Source organism: Schistocerca gregaria, chromosome 3, assembly GCF_023897955.1.
Source record: "Schistocerca gregaria isolate iqSchGreg1 chromosome 3, iqSchGreg1.2, whole genome shotgun sequence".
Classification (NCBI taxonomy): domain Eukaryota; kingdom Metazoa; phylum Arthropoda; class Insecta; order Orthoptera; family Acrididae; genus Schistocerca; species Schistocerca gregaria.
In genome coordinates, this window is record NC_064922.1 from 206,619,700 (window position 1) to 206,640,458 (window position 20,759).

Below are 20,759 nucleotides of genomic sequence, written 5' to 3' on the forward strand. Positions count from 1 at the left end.
ATATAACATGTAAGAAGGGTAATACGGAACACTACTGTAATCTCTTCATTAAGTTGAGAGCGCAAAAACTTGTCAATATGTGTATTTGTTTTTCTGCAGTTTATACCAAAATCAATAATAAGAACTTATTGTCAGGAAACAAATTCATCATTCTGTGAACATCAAGATATGCTGATCTCACTGATCTATAAACTCTGCATCTATACTCTAGCTACTGCCTTACGAAAGCTTTGCACAACTGAAGCACATATGCCCTGTCTGCTTCCCACGATAGTCTCAAAGACAAATTACTATGTTCTGCACTTTGAAGAACTGTGGCTTCAGGTAATTCAGGTATGGTAGGCAGGACAGCTTTGAATGAAATATGATGCACAGAAAACACACCTAATCTTTCAAACTTAAAATGGTGTTGCTCTTTTGAAGGTTTAGTAAATTAAAAATTTAATGAAAAGTTACAATCAACTTGCACACACTTATCTGTAAAAATCTAAAATTAGTATAAGCAGGCCCTCTTCCACATTCCTAATAGTAAGTGGTAGCTTTCAAGTTTTGGTTGCACCATTGGAAGAGGAACAAAAATACTGCAAAAGTATCCACAAATAAGAACACTGTATTGGATTTGAATCTAGTTATTATATTATTATGGCAACGGCAAAAAAGGGTTACACTTAAAATATTGCCTTGATGGACTATACTCTCCTGCCTAAATCTTTCAAATAGAACTTCAACTTTTTGTGGATGCAGTACAGATTGATGTCCATGGAAGTCCCACTGATGGAACTGCTCAATCATATTGTGCCTCCAAGTCGTAAAATACCCATTTTCTGTATTAAAAAATGTGCCTATTAGATATTGTCTCTGCACAACCTCCAACAGGGTCATGTTTTCTACATTGGATTGCTACCAACAGAACCCACACTGACAGCAACTACAAAGCTTTCTGGTCTCTATGATTCACACCAGGCAAACGATTTATCATATGCTACATGGTCTTTTCTACACAGCTAGATGAAGTGACATTTTGATTACTACTGATACATATCTAATCCTTCCTCTGTCCGAGAAGGGTATTCAAAACTGCCTTCCTCTATGATTACAGAAACTGTGCTGTGATTTAGTATTGGTGAAATTATTTGTCATTGTCTTGCAATGTCTCCGTGTGTTGTTTGAGAGACTCATCCTTTAACACACCTCTTACATATTGGTCTGCAGTGTTTCCCAGAAATGTTCTATTGGCTTGTTGCAATTGAGATGAGTTAGTGGGACAATATAATAATTTCAGGAATTCTTATTACAATCACTTCTTGTTCTCCTTAATGTGATGCATCTTCAGAAAGTACTGAGCCTCTTGACGATCAAAGGATTTTTTTCCCACAAAGTTGACAGCACTGCATTCAATGACAAGGTGTTGGCAGTAGAATGCACACTCTTTTGTCTTCAGCTGCCTGAAAACTCTTTTTGTAGTGCCATACTGAAATGAGTGTGTGTATTCTGAATCCCAACAGCTGCAGGATGAGGAGTGTAATCTGGTTTCTTTTTGTAAGCAGAAACACACAACTGCAGATTTTTGATTAAATCAAAATTGTTAACGGGGATGGCATAATGAATTGCACTAATGTGTACCCATAGTGTCATTAGTTTAAAGCTGGCAGAACGAATGTTTATGATAAACAAAGGAGTGGGCATATCTCAATGACATGGCGAACAAGATCAAAGAAATGCTTTATGGTGACAGTCGACTGACTTTTGAATCAGATGAGTGCAATGCTTCCAGAAATCCCCAGATCTCTTCTGCATGAAATCTTTACTGAAATATTTGGTTTTTGAAAACTGTTGGAAGACAGGTTTCAAAACAGCTCACAGATCAACACAAAGTCAACAGTCGCATTTTCACCGGAATTTCTTGAACTGTAAGGTGGTCATTTCCTTGACTCTGACGATAAAACATGGGTAGCCCTTCACACCCATCCAATGAATAAACAGTTAGCAGCATTCCATCTCACTATCAGTGAAACAATTCAGAAGCACTCCTTTCAGACAAAATAATCATGGCCTTTTGGGCCATAAAGGAATTCTCATTAAAGTTTTCCCCATTGGGAAACAATTAATGCTGCACATTACTGTGAAACCTTAAATAAATTATGGAGCGCGAAATAACACAAAAGAATGTTAATGTTCATGAAGGGAGTGTGCTTGTTGCACGACAATACATGTCATCATGTAGCACACGCCACAAAGTAACTGTTGTGTTCATTTACATGGGATATTACGAACAAGCACACTCACAACCCTGAGCTAGCACCTTCAGATTATCATCTTTCTGAACCTGTTTACAGGTTGAAAAAGTTTTCTACTAGCAGTGAGGTCATGGTAGCATCAAACAATGGACCACTTAGGCTAGTTGTCCGTAGATTTCCTTGATGAGGTATTAGAAAACTCATAAAAAAGACAACAATGTTGAAAAATAGTGTTTGATGTACATCTGTGGATTTGTAAAAACATGCACTGCTTTTTCGATTTTTAAAGAATTGAATAGTCCCAGTTGCTGGAGATGCCCGATGATACTCTGCAGCTGGTCATATTGACACACTCTTAGACAGAGGATGCTTACTTTACTGCACCCTCGCACATTTGGTGAATTTAAAATTGTGATATCAGCAATAGCCTTTCAACCTCACTATTGACCCATTTCATAATGTTTCTAACATCTGTCACTCTTTCACTGGACCACTCCTTTAGCAATTCCTTTGCATCAATATCCATAATGTCGTAACAGGAGACTGCACCAATATTTAATTAGCAATTTCACTTTTCCATCACAACAGAAAATTATCTTAATTTTTTGTATTTAAGCATCTGACTAGCTTGTTTGTCAGTGGATGTTTCAGTATGTAATGCATCATACACAAGAAACTTCATTGATTTTAGGAACACCTTTATACACTGACACTTGCTGAACATAGAAAGGTGACACTTAATTGACATTTATTGCCATTTAATTTATACACCACATACCTGACAAAAATACATTTTAGTACTGATGTACCCAGTTACTAGTGACAATTCTAATGTCTGACATTGATTACTGTGAAAGGCTAGCTTGTAAAAACTCTCTTTGGTGGGCGGATGTTAACTACAACCAACTGCTGGATTTATGGCATTGAGAATCATGAACCAGTCTGACCACATAAGCAGCTCGGGAAATAAGCATTCACCCATACAAAACCCTGCTTGTCTGGGTAAGTCTTATAGAACTAGGGTGTGGCATGTTACCCACAGGATGCCCATTAATGACTATTTTGTCTCAACAGGTCCCCACACCCCCTGTGACACACGATGTTTCATCACCAAGCTACACAGTTGCAGTTGTCACTGAAGCATGCACAGAGTTTACAGGGCTAAAGACAGTGACAGCGTCCACTAGTTCCTAGGTCACGAACCCTGGGTCTGCAAAACCCGTCTTAAGCCTAGACATACAAAATTCTCTGAGGTGTTCACCATTTGGCAGAACCCAGGAGGCATGTGTGGCTTGTTGAAAGTCATGGATGTAGGGAGCATTCCTCATTGCTAATCCAATCAATTTGAAGTATTAACTAAATACAACAGTGTAACACATTACCAGTGAGAACCTCCCACCATCACTACACCTCACCTGCAGATCAAGCAGGAATCCGCATACATGCAGATATCAGTAGTACTGAGTATGCAAAGTATAAAAGTGCAGTGCATTGGTGGAGCTGTTATTTGTGCTCAGGTGATTCATCTGAAAAGATTCTCGATGTGATTATGGCCACACAACAGCAATTAACAGACTGACCACAGAATGGTAGTTGGAGCTAGGCACATGGGACATTACATTTTGGAAATCATTAGGGAATTCAATATGCTGAGATCCACAGTGTCAACAGTCTGCCAAGAATACCAAATTTCAGGCATTACCTCTCACCACACACAGTACAGTGGCTAATGGCCTTCACTTAACGACTGAGAGCAGCAATGTTTGCATAGAGTTGCAGTGATAACAGACAAGCAACACTCAGTGAAATAAACACAGAAATCAAAGTGGGACATACGACAATCATATCCATTAGGAAAGTGCAGCGAAATTTGATATTAATGAGTTATGGCAGCAGATGACCGATACCCAGGTGACTGGAAAACCATGGCCTGATCAGAAGAGTCCTAATTTCAGTTGTAAGAGTTGATGGTAGGGTTTGAGTGTGGCGCAGATCTCCTGAAACCATGGACCCAAATTGTCAACAAGGCACTGTGCAAGCTGGTGGTGGCTCCGTAAGGGTGTGGGCTGTGTTTATAACTGAACCAATCACTGACTCAAAATGGTTATATTCGGCTACTTGGAGACACTTTGCAGCCGCTTGTGGACTTCATGTTCCCAAACAACAATGAGCCATGTCACTGGGCCACAACTGATTGTAATTGGTTTGAAGATCATTCTGGACAGTTTGAGCAAATGATCTGGCCACCCAGATTGCCTTACATGTATCCCATCAAACATTTACGGGAACATAATTGAGGGGTCTGTTTGTGCACAAAATCATGCACTGGCAAACTTTTGCAATTATGGATGGCTACAGAGGCAGCAGGCTCAATATTTTTGCAGTGGACTTCCAACAACTTGTTGAGTCCATGCCACCAACTGTATCAGCCAAACCTCTGGCTCTTTGAGGTGAACTGTAATTGATGTGCAGTATGTAGTAATTCGAGAATTTCCATGTAAACTGTGGAACTACTCAACCTTTTGCCGCCTCAAACATGTAATGTTTTAAAGGTAAGTGTGAGAGAGAGAGAGGCTATTTATTGTGCAACACATGCCTGTGTGTGAAGGAAGGACGTTTATCGTGAGAAGACAGGAGCTGCATCAGACGAGCGACGCTGACTAGTGCTTGCTGTTCGCGCCATAGAACTTACATGTATCAAGAGACTCTTACTTGATCTTGGTGTTAGACTTGCTAGAAGCAAGACCTGTTTTGGAATTTCTGGTGGTTATTAAACCAACCACATTGCAATTATACTTAATAGTATCTGATGGTTAATGGCTTAATTGACTTGCAAAAGTTTGTATGCTTATAAGAAACTCATGGGAATGAAAGTATACCAGAACTGAACCCGAAGTATTACGCGAATACCAAATTATTTCAAAAGAGAGAGAGAGAGATTGTCTTTTTTAGTTCCTCTAACCAGCATTATTTCTTCACAGAACAAGTTGTGGAGATTGACACAGCTGCATATCCAGAGAAGAGGATCAGCTAAATGTTTCAAGTAAGTCAACTATAGTAAGAGAAGTGTGAAGTTCGCAATCCAGTTTTTTACCGCTTCTCTTGTTGCCAAAACTGTTAGAACGTGGCGACTGTGACAAGACCAGGACTCGAAGAAGGAGGAATTTTGAAACGAAATCAAGATAAGAAGATATTGTGAGTTGCCATAGTAACCAATAGAAACAAGACAGGGAAATTTTTTCATATTGTTGGATTCTGCATAAACAGTAAAAAGCGGTGAAAATTAATTAATACCATACAACAAAAGACGCAACGAAAATCTCAACCACTTAGACTAAGAAGTGTTATGATGAGATCTATTCAATGACGAAGATCCAGTGTGGAGAGTAAGCAGCCAGCACACATATCGCAGGGGAGTGGACCCAGTAACTAGCAACCAACGCTAATGACGCCAATTGCTGCTCAGCGGTGCTGACTACAAATCCGTTCACCGACACTGATGCTGAAACCAACTTTTGATGCTGTTGGCACCCATGCTGTTCACCAGCACTGATTCCACACCTGCTCATCAACACAGCCTAAAACTCTACACCGGGTGAGCAAAGGATAATTCTTTGAGTGTGAAGTAATAGACTGTTAGTATAGTTACGATACTCCAAGGTGATTTTTTTTTAATGATAACTCAATCTAAAAGTAAGAAAAATATGGATAATACTCAAAAAACTGTCAAAACATCGGAACTAGCCATGGCCATGACATTGAGAAAAGAAATGCCGGACTGCTGAGGTAGCAAACTTAATTAAAGCACTAAGTCTTAAATTAGATAAACAAAGAACACAGTCAAATGCCCAAATTACTACTTTGTCTCAAGTTAGACTCAGTGAGTACTCAATTGAATGCTAAATTAGATGAACAGAAGGTGGATTCAGCTGCTATAAGGAAGGAACTAAGTGCTACTTCAAGTGAAAAACTAGAAGCACAGGGTGAGGTTTTAAATGCTAAGTTCAATGCCTTAAATGATACAGTGGAGAGTTTGCAATTACATTTAAAGAATGAATTAAGTAATTCCCTGACTATCCACGTAAACCGACTGTTCACTAACCAATTTCAGGACTTAGCTAAAAAGTTAGAATTTGACATTGAAGACAAATGTAATAATAAAGAACTCGAGCTCAATGAAAAAATAAAATCTTGTGAAAATGTATGTAAAGTTAAATTTAATTCTGTAAGACAGGAAATGAATACTTTGAAAGAGAGTACAGATTGACCTAAGGAAGTAAGGTCGATTATTCAATATTCAATCGAAAATCCCAGGTGTTACTACACATGTTGTTAGTTCAATGAGTAGATAATATAGGATGAAGTTTTAAAGGAGAAATAGCCAACTTTGAAATTATAAATGTAAGTAGTTGGTGGAACCATTTGAACTAATTAAAGATGGAGAAGTTACCAAGAGTATAATCTCCTGCAACATTTCGACGGTTGCTTTTTACAAACTTAAGGATAACAGCAATGTTATAGATGACTTGTCGGAAGAATTCAAATTTATCCAGGATACAGTATAAAATAGAATAACTTTACCTAATGTGTTACCGAGTAAAGTGGTAATTTTTTTGTTGTGGGGAGACTTTCACACAAAATTTAACGAGATGTGCTGCTTTTCACTTTCTCAAGTGAGGTTAATGTCAGACCCATGGGATCTGGGCAGAGTCACATCTGTTCCCCAGGGACGTTAACATTCTGTGTTTATGGACGGAGTGATGACCATCGGATTCCGAGTTGTTTTCGGTGTTTGTTCTATACTATTTTTCTGCACCAAATTCCCTTCAAATCTTAAACTATTCTGTAATCTATTATTGAATTCTTAAACTATCCTATAATGTTAGTACCTAGGAAACTAAATATGACTACAAGATTATAAACTTAAGAGAATCACAGGTAAACAGTGATCTCTAAACATGACATGCAATGAATAGTACACAGTATTAGTGGAAAACATAATACGATGATACTATTCAAACAGAATGATATCAAGATGACATGAATTGAACATAATCTTTTATGTGTGTATAAAAATATAGTAAAAGCTTAATGTCTAAACAACTATTTTATCATAGTGTACAAATTTCTATTTAGTATAGAATATTTTGCACCTTTTATTAAATGTGATGTAGGTGGGAGGGTTTGTACTGGTTTTGGAAGTGGTGGGTATTATAGATTAAAGCATGATTTACACTAATAAATAAATCATGGCTAACACAGAACACACAACACACCTTTCAAACGACTCTCGCCAACAAGTGTAACTGATTGGTCACCATTTGCCATTCCATAGGTGTTGCTAAGATTTTCTTTGGGGACTTCAAAGGCAAAGCTGAAAATGTCGGTTCTGTAGGAGACATTTAACACCGTACCTCCTATAGCTTCTCACTCAAGTACTGACAAAGTAGGGATCCTGGGGAAGAGGGGGTGGGAAGGGTCTCCTGTCTTTGGGGCCATCTTCTTTCTTCGGTCTTAGCAACCATTTCTACTTTTCCTTTTCTTACTTCTCATTTGAATACCTGTCTATCTTTCCCTTTTTACATATTCACATACTTCTATTGCAGAAGTTGTTCTCATTTTCCATACATTATAATAACCTTAAACCTATTTTATATAAGCAGGCCGAAGAATCAGGCTACACAAACACACTTACGCATACATACAAAAAATACAACTACGCAAACAATGATCTTACACATCAAAAGGGGAGAACCGTCAAGGGTTGTAGTGGGAAAGGAATGTGTACATCAGGAAAGGATGCACACGTTGTCGTTTACTGTGACGGTTCTACATGGCACACATCGTTATATAGGGACACTTTAGAGAAATATGCACACATTGTCATTCACTATGACAGCTCTACATTGCCTGGGTATGTGAAAGAAACTATAGAAGCGTCATTGTTCTTATATATATTCATAACAATGATGATTCTATATCACATATATACATAAGGATATAAAAAAAAAACGATGATAATTCTACATCAGCGATACATAAGAAGGAAGTGTGAGTAATTAAGGAGAGCATAAGGCAAGGAGGAATTAATGAGCATATTCCAGGGAGGAACTAATTGTGATAATTATTCAGGAATGTCAGTCGAATATTTGTTCTGATGATTTGTAGGATAATGGGAAAAGTATAACATAAGTAAATGTATGATATATTAAATAGTGTATATAAATGTGGTGTCTACTGGAAGCTTAGAAGTGGAAGGGTAGTGGAGGACTCTAGGGGATAAGTGAAGTATTAGGAAGTGAATATTAAGTGAGAAATAGATTTTGTAATTTTACCAGAGAATATTTAATTATAGTGTACATAAAGATGTATACTCAGGTAATGAACCTAGAGACCTACTCATAAAGGATAAAAAGGACGCATCCAGCATTTATTGAATGTAAAGGGCATATAGGCAGACCTAAGAAAGGCTGACCGATACTGTGCGGACAGGGGTGCCAAGAAGGGGATTAACCAGTACCATAGGCATATTGGAATTTAGAGGGGCATACCTACCGAAATGGAAGGAGGAAGGGCACTCATAGGGTCAACCCACGTGTAAGGTATAGATGCTGATCCGAGGGTAAAAGGACAGTATCGTGACAAAAGTCACACATTTTATAGGAATTATTCCAGTAAGTTTGAACTCTATATTTCACTATCATTATTATGTTTTCTTAGTGTCAATAGGAACACTTTTATTTTGCACACAGTTCCTCCAGACAACAGACTCCTATAAGTAATGAGGCCATTACACACTAAAGACGTAGTAAAGAGAATTAGAATAAAGGATGAAATATTCAAGGGTCCTAGATACCTGGAATTTATGATTGGAAAAAGAGCAGTAAGCAAAAATTTTGGTCATCTTGATTTTTAGATATTGAAAGAGCTAACTCTAATTGTAGTAGAATGGAAAAAAGGAATGACCAAGCAATAAAAACAAGAGTATTTACGATTATTAACAGAAAAAGATATACTGTTGAAAAATGAAGCGTTATCCTAGGTCATATTAATATACATGGTAATTATGTATAAAATATCACATGTTCGGTTTAAAGAGGGGGATATGTAGTGATTCGAGAATTTCCTTTTAAATTCTGAAACCACTCAACCTTCTGCCACCTCGAACACACAATGTTTTAATGATAAGTGTGTGAGAAAGTGAGGGCCTATTAACTGCGCAACACATGTCTGTGTGTGCAGGATGGACATTTATCATGGGAAGACAGCAGCTGTGTCAGACGAGTGACGCCGAAAAGTGTTTGCCGCTCACGCCATAGAACCTGTATGGAGGGTGCAAGGAGAAACTACGTATTATTCCTTGGTGGCTGAATAATTGTAATTGTTACAGACAATTGAAACATGATGTGTCTAGAGACTCTTACTTAATCTTGGTGTTAGACTTGCTAGAAGCAAGACCTGTTTTGGAATTTCTGGTGGTTATTAAACCCACCACATTGTAATTATAGTTAATAGTATCTGATGGTTTTCGGTGTAGTTGACTTGCTAGAGCTTGTATGCTTATATGAAACTCATGGGAATGAAAATATACCAGAACTGAACTCAAAGTATTATGTGAGTACCAAATTATTTCAATAGAGAGAGTGTCTTTTTTAGTTCCTCTAACCAGTATTATTTCTTCAGCGAAGAAGTTGTGGAGATCAACGCAGTCACATATCCAGAGAAGAGGATCATCTAAACGTTTCAAGTAAGTCAACTACAGTAAGAGAAGTGTAAAGTTCGCAATCCAGTTTTGTACTGCTTCTCCTGTCACCAAAACTGTTAGTACTCGTGTGATTGGAGGAAGAGCAGAATACTGCAAAACCATCCACAAATAAGGAATATTTGACTTGGCCCCTTATTGTGGAAGAGTGACAAACGCCATTCTGTTGAGGGAACAGGTCAGAGTATGTAGCACTTATCGAAATCTGAAATGTTGTTCAGCAAGCAAAGACTGCAGCAACCTGGGGATATGCAAAGGAAATACCAATTTACACAGTTGATGGACAATATTGTGTCTCCAGAAGGTATCATATGCTTTCTCCAGATCAAAGATGCCAATAAACTGCTATTTGTGTGGGAATGACACTTGTATTGATTTCTCTTATTGGTGGAGACTGTCAAGCATGAACTTGTATTTCCAAAATCCATAATGGAAATGACTGAACAATTCCTCGGTTTCAAGAACCCACACCAGTCATTGATTTATCATCTGTCAAGGGTGTTTCCCATGCAGCTAGTGAGTGAAACTCTCCTGGAGCTATATGGAGAACTGTCCTTCCCTGGCTTGAGGAGTGGAGTCAGAATTGCCTCCCACCATGGACCCACATAGTAGCCTTCAGCTCATTTTCTGTTGAATAGGCAAGTGGCATAGAGGGACTTAGGAATTCTTTTGTCTCCATTCTTAGGTGCCGTAGTATGCCATAGAATAGAGTCCTGGAGAAGCATTGCATGCAGCACTTAGCACAGACAGTAGTTCACTCCTGGAGAAAGGGCAGTTATGTGGCTCTGAATTGTTAGACAAAAAGTCTAGTCTGTGTGATCACTGGTATAGATATGTTAAATGTTACAGAATTTAAGTTAGCCTCTGACTTCTGTAGAGAAAATATGGGCAAATGAGGAGTTGGCACATTTGACAGAAACTGTTTTAACTTCAAGAATACTGATATTAATAAATTTTGCTCAGAGCAGCACTTAATAGCTTTTGTAACAGTAGAGGTAGTGGTGGTAGTAGTAGTACATAATAAGTCCTTTATAATAGCAAGTATATACAGAGCACCTTCAGGAAAATTCAACTTCTTCATAAGAACTTCTGTTGCCCCATCTCACAGTAAAAAAACAATGAAATAATGGTTGCTGGTGATTCTAATGTGGATGTATTGATTAGCTCTGTCAGTGAATAACTATTGCAATCAGTAACACTGTGATTCAGTTTAATTCCTACTGTGATCTTTACAACTAGAGTATGTAAATGCTGTGATACTGCTGTTGGTAATATCTTTATACACAAAACTAGGGAAAAAAGTAACATCACAAAACCAATAGTAAATGGGCTATCTGATCATGACATGCAGCAGCTTATGTTAAATGTTGAAATGTGTCAGGATATAATATCTATTAAATCTAGATAAAGGAAACTAATAAATCAGTCAAAAACTGAGAATTTTGGGAGACTGCTCAAAGACATGAACTGTATAGATATTTACAATAATTCTTACTCAAATAAAAAATAAAAAGCATTTGTTAATAAAGTACTTCCTCATCTGAAAATTGTGCAGCAAAATGGCTGTCTTATGTAACTAACAGGAAACAAGGTGTGTCACTGTAAAATATATGTGGAGTAAGCAGTCAGTCTTCATCTGATTGGGAATTAACTACATGAAGAGTTCCCCAAGATTCTCTCTTGGATCCACTGCACTTTCTTGTGAACGTTAATGCCTGTCTGTTACAGTGTCAGATTCTAAGTTTGTTTTGTTTGCAGATTATACAAACATTACAATAAATAGCAAGTCGAGAACAGATTTAGAAATGGCTGATAATCAAATTTTCACTGACATAAATAAATAGTACAAAGCTATTTCACTGTTGTTAAACTCTGAAAAGATCCACTATTCACATTTCAGAACATGTAAGAGATTTCCTTGCATCTAACATATGAAGACCTGCAGATAGAAGATGCTGACAGTGTTAAATTTTTGGTTTACAACCCAAAAATAATACATTTAGTTGGGAATGGCATACCACAGAATTGCTGAAGACCTAAACAAGTCTGTATTCGCAATGTGAATGACGTCTAAATATAAAAAATACTTGCATACTTATCTCACTTTCATTTTATTATGTTATATGGGATCTTATTCTGGGATAACTCATCAAACCAACTAAAGTTTTTAGAGTGCAGATGTGTGAAATAAGACTCATTTGTGGTGTAAATTCAAGGACATCATGTAGAAACCTGTTCAAGGAACTGGGTATTCTAACCACTGCTCCTCAGTATATTTATTCCTTAATGAAATCTGTTACAAATAATGCGTGTAATTCCAACCAATAGCACAATACACACAATATCGATACTAGGAATAAGCACATTCTACATAAAGACCTAAAAACACCATCCTTGGTCCATAAACAGGCCCAGTATTCAGGGACACACATTTTCAATAAATTGCCAGCAGCTGTTAAAAACTTGGTTTCAGATAAATCACAGTTTAAACAAAGTTTGAAGGACTTTTTGATAGGTAACTTCTACTCTGCAGATGGATATCTTCGCAGGGACTGATTGACCACTTTAAATAAAAATATCTGTTAGAGTTCACGTTTGACACCACTTTGTCACAACAGTCAAGACAGGCATTTTGTGTATGATAAATTTATTAAAATGCATAACTATGTTTCATTCTGACAGTGTATTTATTAATTCTGTAAACATTAGCAGTTCCAGTTTACTGTAATGAATTTACGTATCTTGACAGTCTCATGACAAATGATCAGGGAAGTATTATACTGAAATGAGCTATATTTTTTTTTTTTTTTTTTTTTTTTAAACGTTATACTTCCTGACATGTTCCACATCCATGATAATTATCTCATTTTTGGGTCTCTGGAACAAAAAATTGAATCTAAGCTAATCTAATCTGTTTCTCCATGTATTCTCTATGTTGGTGGAATCAATTATTTATGTAACATGTGGAGGTCAAGTCACAAAAGTGTTTGTCTACACTATTTCCCTAAATGATGTCTCAAGGGCAACATTTTTCAAAATGGCACACACTGTGCCTCGACTTTTAATTCCCGGTTTCTTCTGAGTTGCTCATGTTGAATGGTTAAGGTATGTTAAAAATTCTCTCCACACATTCCATTTTCACATCTCGGTGAGACGTCTAGCTTTAGCCCTCACTTGCTGAAAGGCTGAGAGATTGTCTCCGCTGGGTCTATTTTGAAACTGATGTGACTCAGCAAGCCTGTGCCTAATTGATAACTGGCATTCCTCATTCCACTACAGGATGGCTTTTCTGATAGTTTAACTAGAAGATGAAGGAATGGAGGAACCAGCAGCATGGTGCATCACATTCATTATATGCTCCACACATTTCTGGGTGCTGTTGTTGTTTTGGAATATGGCCAGTCAGCTGTACAGAGGCACGTGCTCTCTGCTGAACATCCACTCAGTGGCAGCTGTTCTGACATTTTAGTCACAACTAGGTGAAGCCAGATGGGAAAGTGGACACTTTAGCACTTTCCTCATAATGGTATCTACAAAGGCAGGGGAACATGGGGAGAGATCTATAGTGGAGGATGACCCACTGGACATGCAGTATGGAGATGTCCTCTGATACTAGCATCCTCTCAGTTACCTGATCTTTGTGGCAGGCAGTAGCAGAGCCCCAGAGCACATGGTGAACACTGATGTCCGTCAGTAACTGGATTGGGCAGGAGTGTTGTTTCATGTGAACAGTAAGTGCTGTGTCGTCAAGCAGGTCCTGCAGTGGGATGTGCATGAAGCATACGATGAGATGACACATACACTGCTGCTGCGCCATTTGTAACTCATTGGTGAAGGTGATGGGCAAGTAGTGGCATGTTTCGCTGATGAACACAGCTACACCATCTTTTACTTACTCACCAAATAGATCATCCTTACCGTGTAGGATAAATCCTGGCTACATGATTATTCTTGGTCTTTAAGTATATCTGCTGAAGAAATAGACACATAGACTTTTCTTGTATTATCAGTTTCAATGCCTCTAGATGTGTCATACAACCATTCCCATTCCAGTGAAAGATGAGATCCACTTTAACCATTTGGTTAACCCTCACTAATTACTTTAGCCTTGGAGCGGAGTTCAAAATGTTAGGAGGAGGGGTAGATGGACTTTATGGAGCATCTGAAAATATTTCCAGGTCCATTGAATGTTCTTACCCAGCATATGTTAGAGGGTTTGATATTGTGCTCTTTAGGTCTGGTCTTTCCGCTCAATGATTTCCTTTTCTATGGTGAGGGAGGTAAATAAGTAGATGAAGATATCTTGGGACCAGACTTCATTTTTGAAGCAGAAGTCATCTTCTCCTTTGTTCTCAACACTGGTGTGTCAGGGAACCAAATAATAGCAGCAGTGCCTTGACAAGTACAACTACAAGCACAGATAGATGTACTAGTACATGCATTAGGTGTCCGCATTGAGGCATCAGATTTGGCAACTGGTTGCTTTACAAAGGCAGGAAATGTGATTGTTAATACTGGAGGTTGCATAGCTTTGAAAATTTTTTTTGCCTCCATGTACAGTAACTTCCTGATGACCCAAAACTCCTCAGTTTTCTGTTACTGTACATAGAGAGTACATTTCTTTAATAAGACTGGATGTCCGGATGAGCAGTTAACACATGGGTGGATTGGGTGCATGGTTAGCCTGGACCATGAGTGTCTAAGCCACATCTTTCACAGGCTGGCTTCCCTTTGCACAATTGATAGTTTGGCCAAATCTCTGGCACTGAAAGCAGCTCATTAGATTGGGGACATATGGATGGACTCAAAGACAGCCTTTCTGTTCTCAGGTAACATGGGCAAATTAAAGCTGAATATCAAGACAGGTGTTTTTTTCTAATTCACAACCTATCTGTTTTAAAACATTTCTCACCTCGATTACACCTTAGTTTTGCAATTCCACCTAGTTCATTGGGATTCAGATACATAAGGTCACTAAGTGACTCAATGCCTGTGCTATAATTGTGAGCATTTCAGCAACTATAACATGTTTCCCATGTTTTGAGCTTTACAGTAACTTAGGTAATTGACTTGACATCATTGTCTCTGTTACCAGGTGGCAATCAATACCTTTTAGTAGACTTAGGATCTACAGCAATTACTTCTGCACCCTTTTGTGCAGAGACTGGGGATATTCTTTCAAATATGTCCTCTTCCCTTCTAATAACAATGAACACATTTTGATGCATTAGCATTGTTCAGTTGCTGCAATTCATCTGTAGCAGATGTGTCAAGTAGACTGTTCACCCAAGGTCCGTTTGTGGAGTGGGTACGAAAACTCTATAGTGACCCACCACTTCTACTGGGAGTTTGATGATTGTTGTTATTGTGAGCCATTTTGGTCCCACAAGACACTAGGGAATCATTTGCCCATCCAGACATAGCTCTGCTTGGCTAAGTAAGCCTTTTACAATTGAGGTGTGATGTATTTCCCAGAGGTCACCCTCTAACAACTGTTCTGCCACAACAGCCATACATCTCATTGGCACACAGCACAATTTAACAGCGAGAACTCTTTATAGAGGTTTGTATGATTGTAATGCACGGACAATTATGCCAATTCTCTGTGACACGCAATGTTCCACTGCCGTACAACACAGTGGTCATGCATTGAGGTTACAGTTACAAAGTACTGTCTCCAGCTCAGGCAACCTGGGATCACAAAACCTGTATCCAGTCACAAAAAATGAGCTCCCTGACATGCTTATCATTTGGCACAATACAGAGAGGAGGTGGGGGGGGGGGGGGGGGGGGAGGCAGCATGTGCGGATTATCAAATGGCACAGACATGGTACACGTACCCCAGGTAGGGTGGGACCAAGGAGTGGTAGACATAATAGTAACAAAAGTGAAAGCCAAGTGATCAGGATATGTAGCCAAGCAAATAGATTTTGTAAGGACCAAGAAAATAATTTTGGAGGATAACAACAGAGAGGAAAGGCAAGACAACAATTCAAAGTAAAATAGGTCGATCAAATTTGAAAATGTGCAGGAGCAACATACAAGCATGTGGCTCAAGAACTTAATCAATAGGTATGATTGGAGGACACTTATCTAGCAGAAGATAAAAATGGATTCTGTTGATGATTATCATTAAAGAGTAATTGTACTGGCAGAGTAAGAATTCCAAGATCCCTGAAGAGTCCTCTGCAAAATGGTGGTTATTATTTTACACAATGTTCCAAAAGAAAATTACACCAGACAAATGAAAATAAGTAAACTAAGCATACACCATTGTATTCACATAAACACAATGTGAGAGAGATGTAATCAGATACACACAATGTGAGATTCTTAATTAGTTTATTTGTCGGTTAACTCAAGTGTAACCTGTTATTCATTTGAACTCCCATATAATGGAAAGCAAACTGTTTGCTGTGAACATGTAAGCCCCTTCAGGAATTCAATGCAGCATACCTGTGTTTAAAGACCCAGTCTGTACTTATTGTAGTGAAACTCGATATTTTATGTTTCCCCAATATGAGATTAGCTTAATTTCTTGATGTGGCGGTATGTTTTTTGCTATAAAGGTAAGTACACAGTCATACATATGGGATGATGTTAATGCCATAATATTTTAGTTTTTCAAATAGAGTTTCACAACCTTACAATCAAATGTCAATAATACATTAACAGGATAGCATTTGAAGATTTCTGACACATTAAAACTCTGTGCCAAAATGGGATATAACCAAGATCGCAGACCTTTGTATAAATTGTACAACACACATCCCACAGATAAACTCAGATTTTTTCACTTGTTTTCCTCCATGCTACCACTTTAGTTGTTGAGCTCAGGCAGAAAACAAAGGTAAAAAAAACAAGAGAAGTGCATGCTCTGTGTTTTCAAAGTACTGTTCTCATGAACAGCAGAGTTAAAAAAACTTGAATAATCATCTGAAAGTCTTCTCTGTGCATCTGTAATTGAGCATTGCCTCTTTAATATTGGTTGTCTGTGCTCTCTTTTTTAATATATTTTGCATTAGGAACTTTCTATTATCATAACACAAGCCAAAGCAAATATTAGTTAAACAGGAGTCCTGATACATAACAAATAAAAAATAACTGTTGTTCATGAATGTGTAAGGAAAAATTTACACGTGTAAAATGGCCCTTCAAAAAACAAAATATCACTAGAAAGTTCAAATAAACACTACAAGATGTGAATGAGTCCCTTCTTCCTCATTTCCTAGCAGCATTAAAACTTCAATTATGTGTCAACCTACCTGGCCCACACATATTGCTCTGTTTAAAAAAAAACACCTCTTTAAAATGTGTACTCATGATTTACTGATTCCAACCTAGAGGTAAATAATATTTTATCAATTCTACAAATGTGAAAGGAAGAAAGAAAGATAATGGTTTAATATCCCATCAGTGACAAGATTATCAGAGAAAAAGCACAGACTCATACTGGGAAATTATGGGAAAGGAAGTGGGCTCTGTTTTTGAAAGAACATGCCTTTGCCTTAAGCAAATCAGAGAAATCACAGAAAAATGGCTGGATGGGGATTTGAACTGCCATCATGCCAAGTACAAATACAGCATCTTACCCACTGTGCTAACTCATTCAGTACAATTTTACAAAATGCCTAAAAAAACATAAATGAACAGCAAGTTAATACAATGAATGAAGCACAGATTTTTCCCCCATTTCAAAGTAGCACCTTCCCTGTTAATTGTACCTTGTTAAATTTAGTCTGCAAGAGCACAAGTGGTTTATAAACATTTAATGATAATTGACAATGAATTTGGATAAGGTAAATACGCACATTTCTGAATGTTTTACTTCAGTGATGGGATGTATGAAACATGGCGATGGAGTAACAGTGCAGAGTCACAGTGACCAGAAGAAAATAATGGAAAAATGTCAATAACAATAACAGATATCACAAAAGCCAAAAGAACATTAGAAATCTTGGGTCGTCATGCACTCAGTATGCATTAATACTGTAATAACCTTGTGAGTATATTTCAAAATGACAGTACCACAAGGAAAGAAATTATTACACAACTGTGGCACAATTTAGATGGACATTTAATTGTTCAAACAGTTAATGTGTATCATACTTTTTACGGATAGCCACAGTACATAAGAATATTTATCGTAACTGTGTTATACAAAAAATTGTACGGAGTTGTCACAGCAGACCAAATGTCCTTCTTATCATTGACAAATACAGAAGGAACGATTGCACAGTGATCAGTGAGGCCGTAAGATGACAACATATATTGCATATGGTTCCTTGGACACAAAGTACCACCGACGTGCTGAAAATGTCATTCCACCATTTCACTCTTCCATCACACTTCCACAATGTAATTACTGTAACAAATCAAAAGTTGTGTAAGCAAACAATAATTGTGTGAGGTCCACGGGTATCATACGTCCTGTTAAGGGGCAAAATTCCACGAATTGTTGACATGAAGCAAGGCAAAGAATAAACAGTAACCAAATTTAAAATTCAGCATAATATGGTGATAGCGACAATCCCAAGGTTTAGAGGATAAAGACGTGTAAGAGGAATGGTTGTTACATTCAAAATTTTAATGCTTTACATGAATGTTCTTGTATGGCAGTATATCTGCTCTTTGACAGCAGTCGCAGCTCATGAACAAATAAAAACTCCATTCTGAATTTCTTTGCTCTTTTTTGTGCTGTCGCACGTCCAGTGCAATGGGTCTTATCAATATAGTGAAAAACATTTAGATCATTCCAAAAGAACATGTATCCTTTTATTGTACTGCTTCGTCAAACATAAAGCGAAGTTACAAAAACACACAATAAATACCTATGGCAGTTGCCACTTTAGGCAAAAAAAAATCACTACTTTTAAAATCATGATTTTCAAATAAGTAACGCTGAGTAACGAAACATTTTTCCGGGCTCTCATTTCTATTAAGTCCATAAATAAGGCGGAGCACTCACACCGTCTCTGTGCCCCAAGCAAAAAATAAGTGTTTCATAGCGTATTTCGTTCGAGAATTAATATACTGACCGTAGCTAAATTTGCTTTGTCGAGCATTTCACCATATTCCATTGTCTGCATAATATGTGGGATATTGCTTGTACCTCGGTTGCTTGTCATCACTATATTTTAGTTTCGATGCCGCCGTCTCCTGATGCCCACAGACTAACAACAACACTTTTATCTCATGTGATTATGCGCTACAGCATAGGAGATGCTAGGATGCATATCCATATGAACTGATAATGTTTCGCTCATAAAACGTGTTTTTTACTATCGCAATTCCACCTAAAATTGTTAGCAAGAAAAAAATGAGTTAATTATAAACCCAATTAAACTATCTTGCTGTGTATAGCACTACATTTTTGCGTTCCATTTTCATAATCAAATGACTGCTTTTAACAAGTTGATCCCAAGCGCATGGATAACTTTGGAGTGAACATGCAGATGCGAAGAACCCATCCACAGAGTATTTCTACGCTATGGCAGAAGCACGGCCTCCTACAAAACCAGTTTTTTGTCAAAATATATTTGGCTCCCTGGTCACGTGACGACAGTTGGGTGTAAGGCTTCAAACAAATAGAAGCAAAGGCATTTGCTATGTTCGAGAAAGACGTCACAATTCAGACGTAAGTGTATTTTTTATTTTAAAAAAAGAACGAGAAAAGAAGGGATTATCATTGTACTGCACTTTAACGTATGTATAATCCCGGAAATATAAATAATGGATGTAGGAGTACAGGCTGGAGACGCATGGTTGACGAGACATCGGAGTTTGGGTCTGGGCGTGAGTCGTCCACGGATAGCCAAATAATCAGGCGACCGCCCACACTAAGCGGGAAATCTGGGTTCGAGTCCCGGTCCTACAAAAAATTTTCATTGTCGTTGTTCCTTTCTACAACTAATGATTGTTCATATTCACAGCTGCGAATATATTTCGTAACGGCTGTAGTCGTCGCAGTGCCTGTTCGCATCGTAATTCAGAATAACACAGGCAAGGCAAAATCGTAGGATCTCTTGTTGGGTCCTTGTCTGATGGTCGCGACAAGCGACCGTTCGACCGTGTCAGACAGTTTACATTACTATCATAAGATAACGCTCGGCAGTTGTGCTTTAGGCATCACCGCGAGAAAGTCACGCGTATGTGCAACACCGTGGCCGCTACTACTATTAAACCACAAGTCATTATGGAGTTCTTCGAACTCCATAAGGATTTCAAATGTTTTTTGGAATACTTCTGACAAATAGCATTGCAACAAGAATGCCAGAAACCATGCGCTAAAAATCCTTGCAGAGAAACTAAAGACAACTGCACCTATCTGAAACACAGAGGAAGGAGACATGCGGCGTTATATGACGAAAAGATGTGCTACAGGTAATATAACAAATAAAGAAGTTTAATCGAGAGGGCTGGCAAAAAATAACAACTGTGATATACGGGCGGGCTGTTGGCCGATCTGAGTGCTCGACAAAGCCCTTTTATACCCTGCTAATCTGTTAGGAGATTGTCAAAATAGGTGATTACATTACAGTAAACTGGAACTGCTAATATTTACAGAGTTAATATGCCGACAGAATGAAACATTGTCATGCACTTTTAATAAATTTATCATATACATAATACCTAATCTTGCTGCTGTGACCAAGTGCTGTCAAAACTGAAATCTAACAGACATTTTTGCTTAAGCTGTTCTAACAGTCCCTGTTAAGATGTTCGTCTATAGAGAAGAAGGAGTTGCCTATCAAAAGGTC

General features: G+C 37.9%; 1 protein-coding gene across 1 annotated transcript in view; it reads right to left on the reverse strand.

Annotated features, from left to right (window-relative positions):
* The window catches only part of LOC126354840 (putative aldehyde dehydrogenase DhaS), a 225,344-nt gene extending 205,833 nt beyond the window's left edge, over positions 1-19,511 (reverse strand). Inside the window, exon 1 of the mRNA XM_050004816.1 lies at positions 19,038-19,511. Coding sequence (XP_049860773.1) covers positions 19,038-19,127 — 90 coding nt within the window. The 5' untranslated portion in view covers positions 19,128-19,511. The remainder of the gene's footprint in view (positions 1-19,037) is intronic.
* Positions 19,512-20,759: the final 1,248 nt, after the last annotated feature.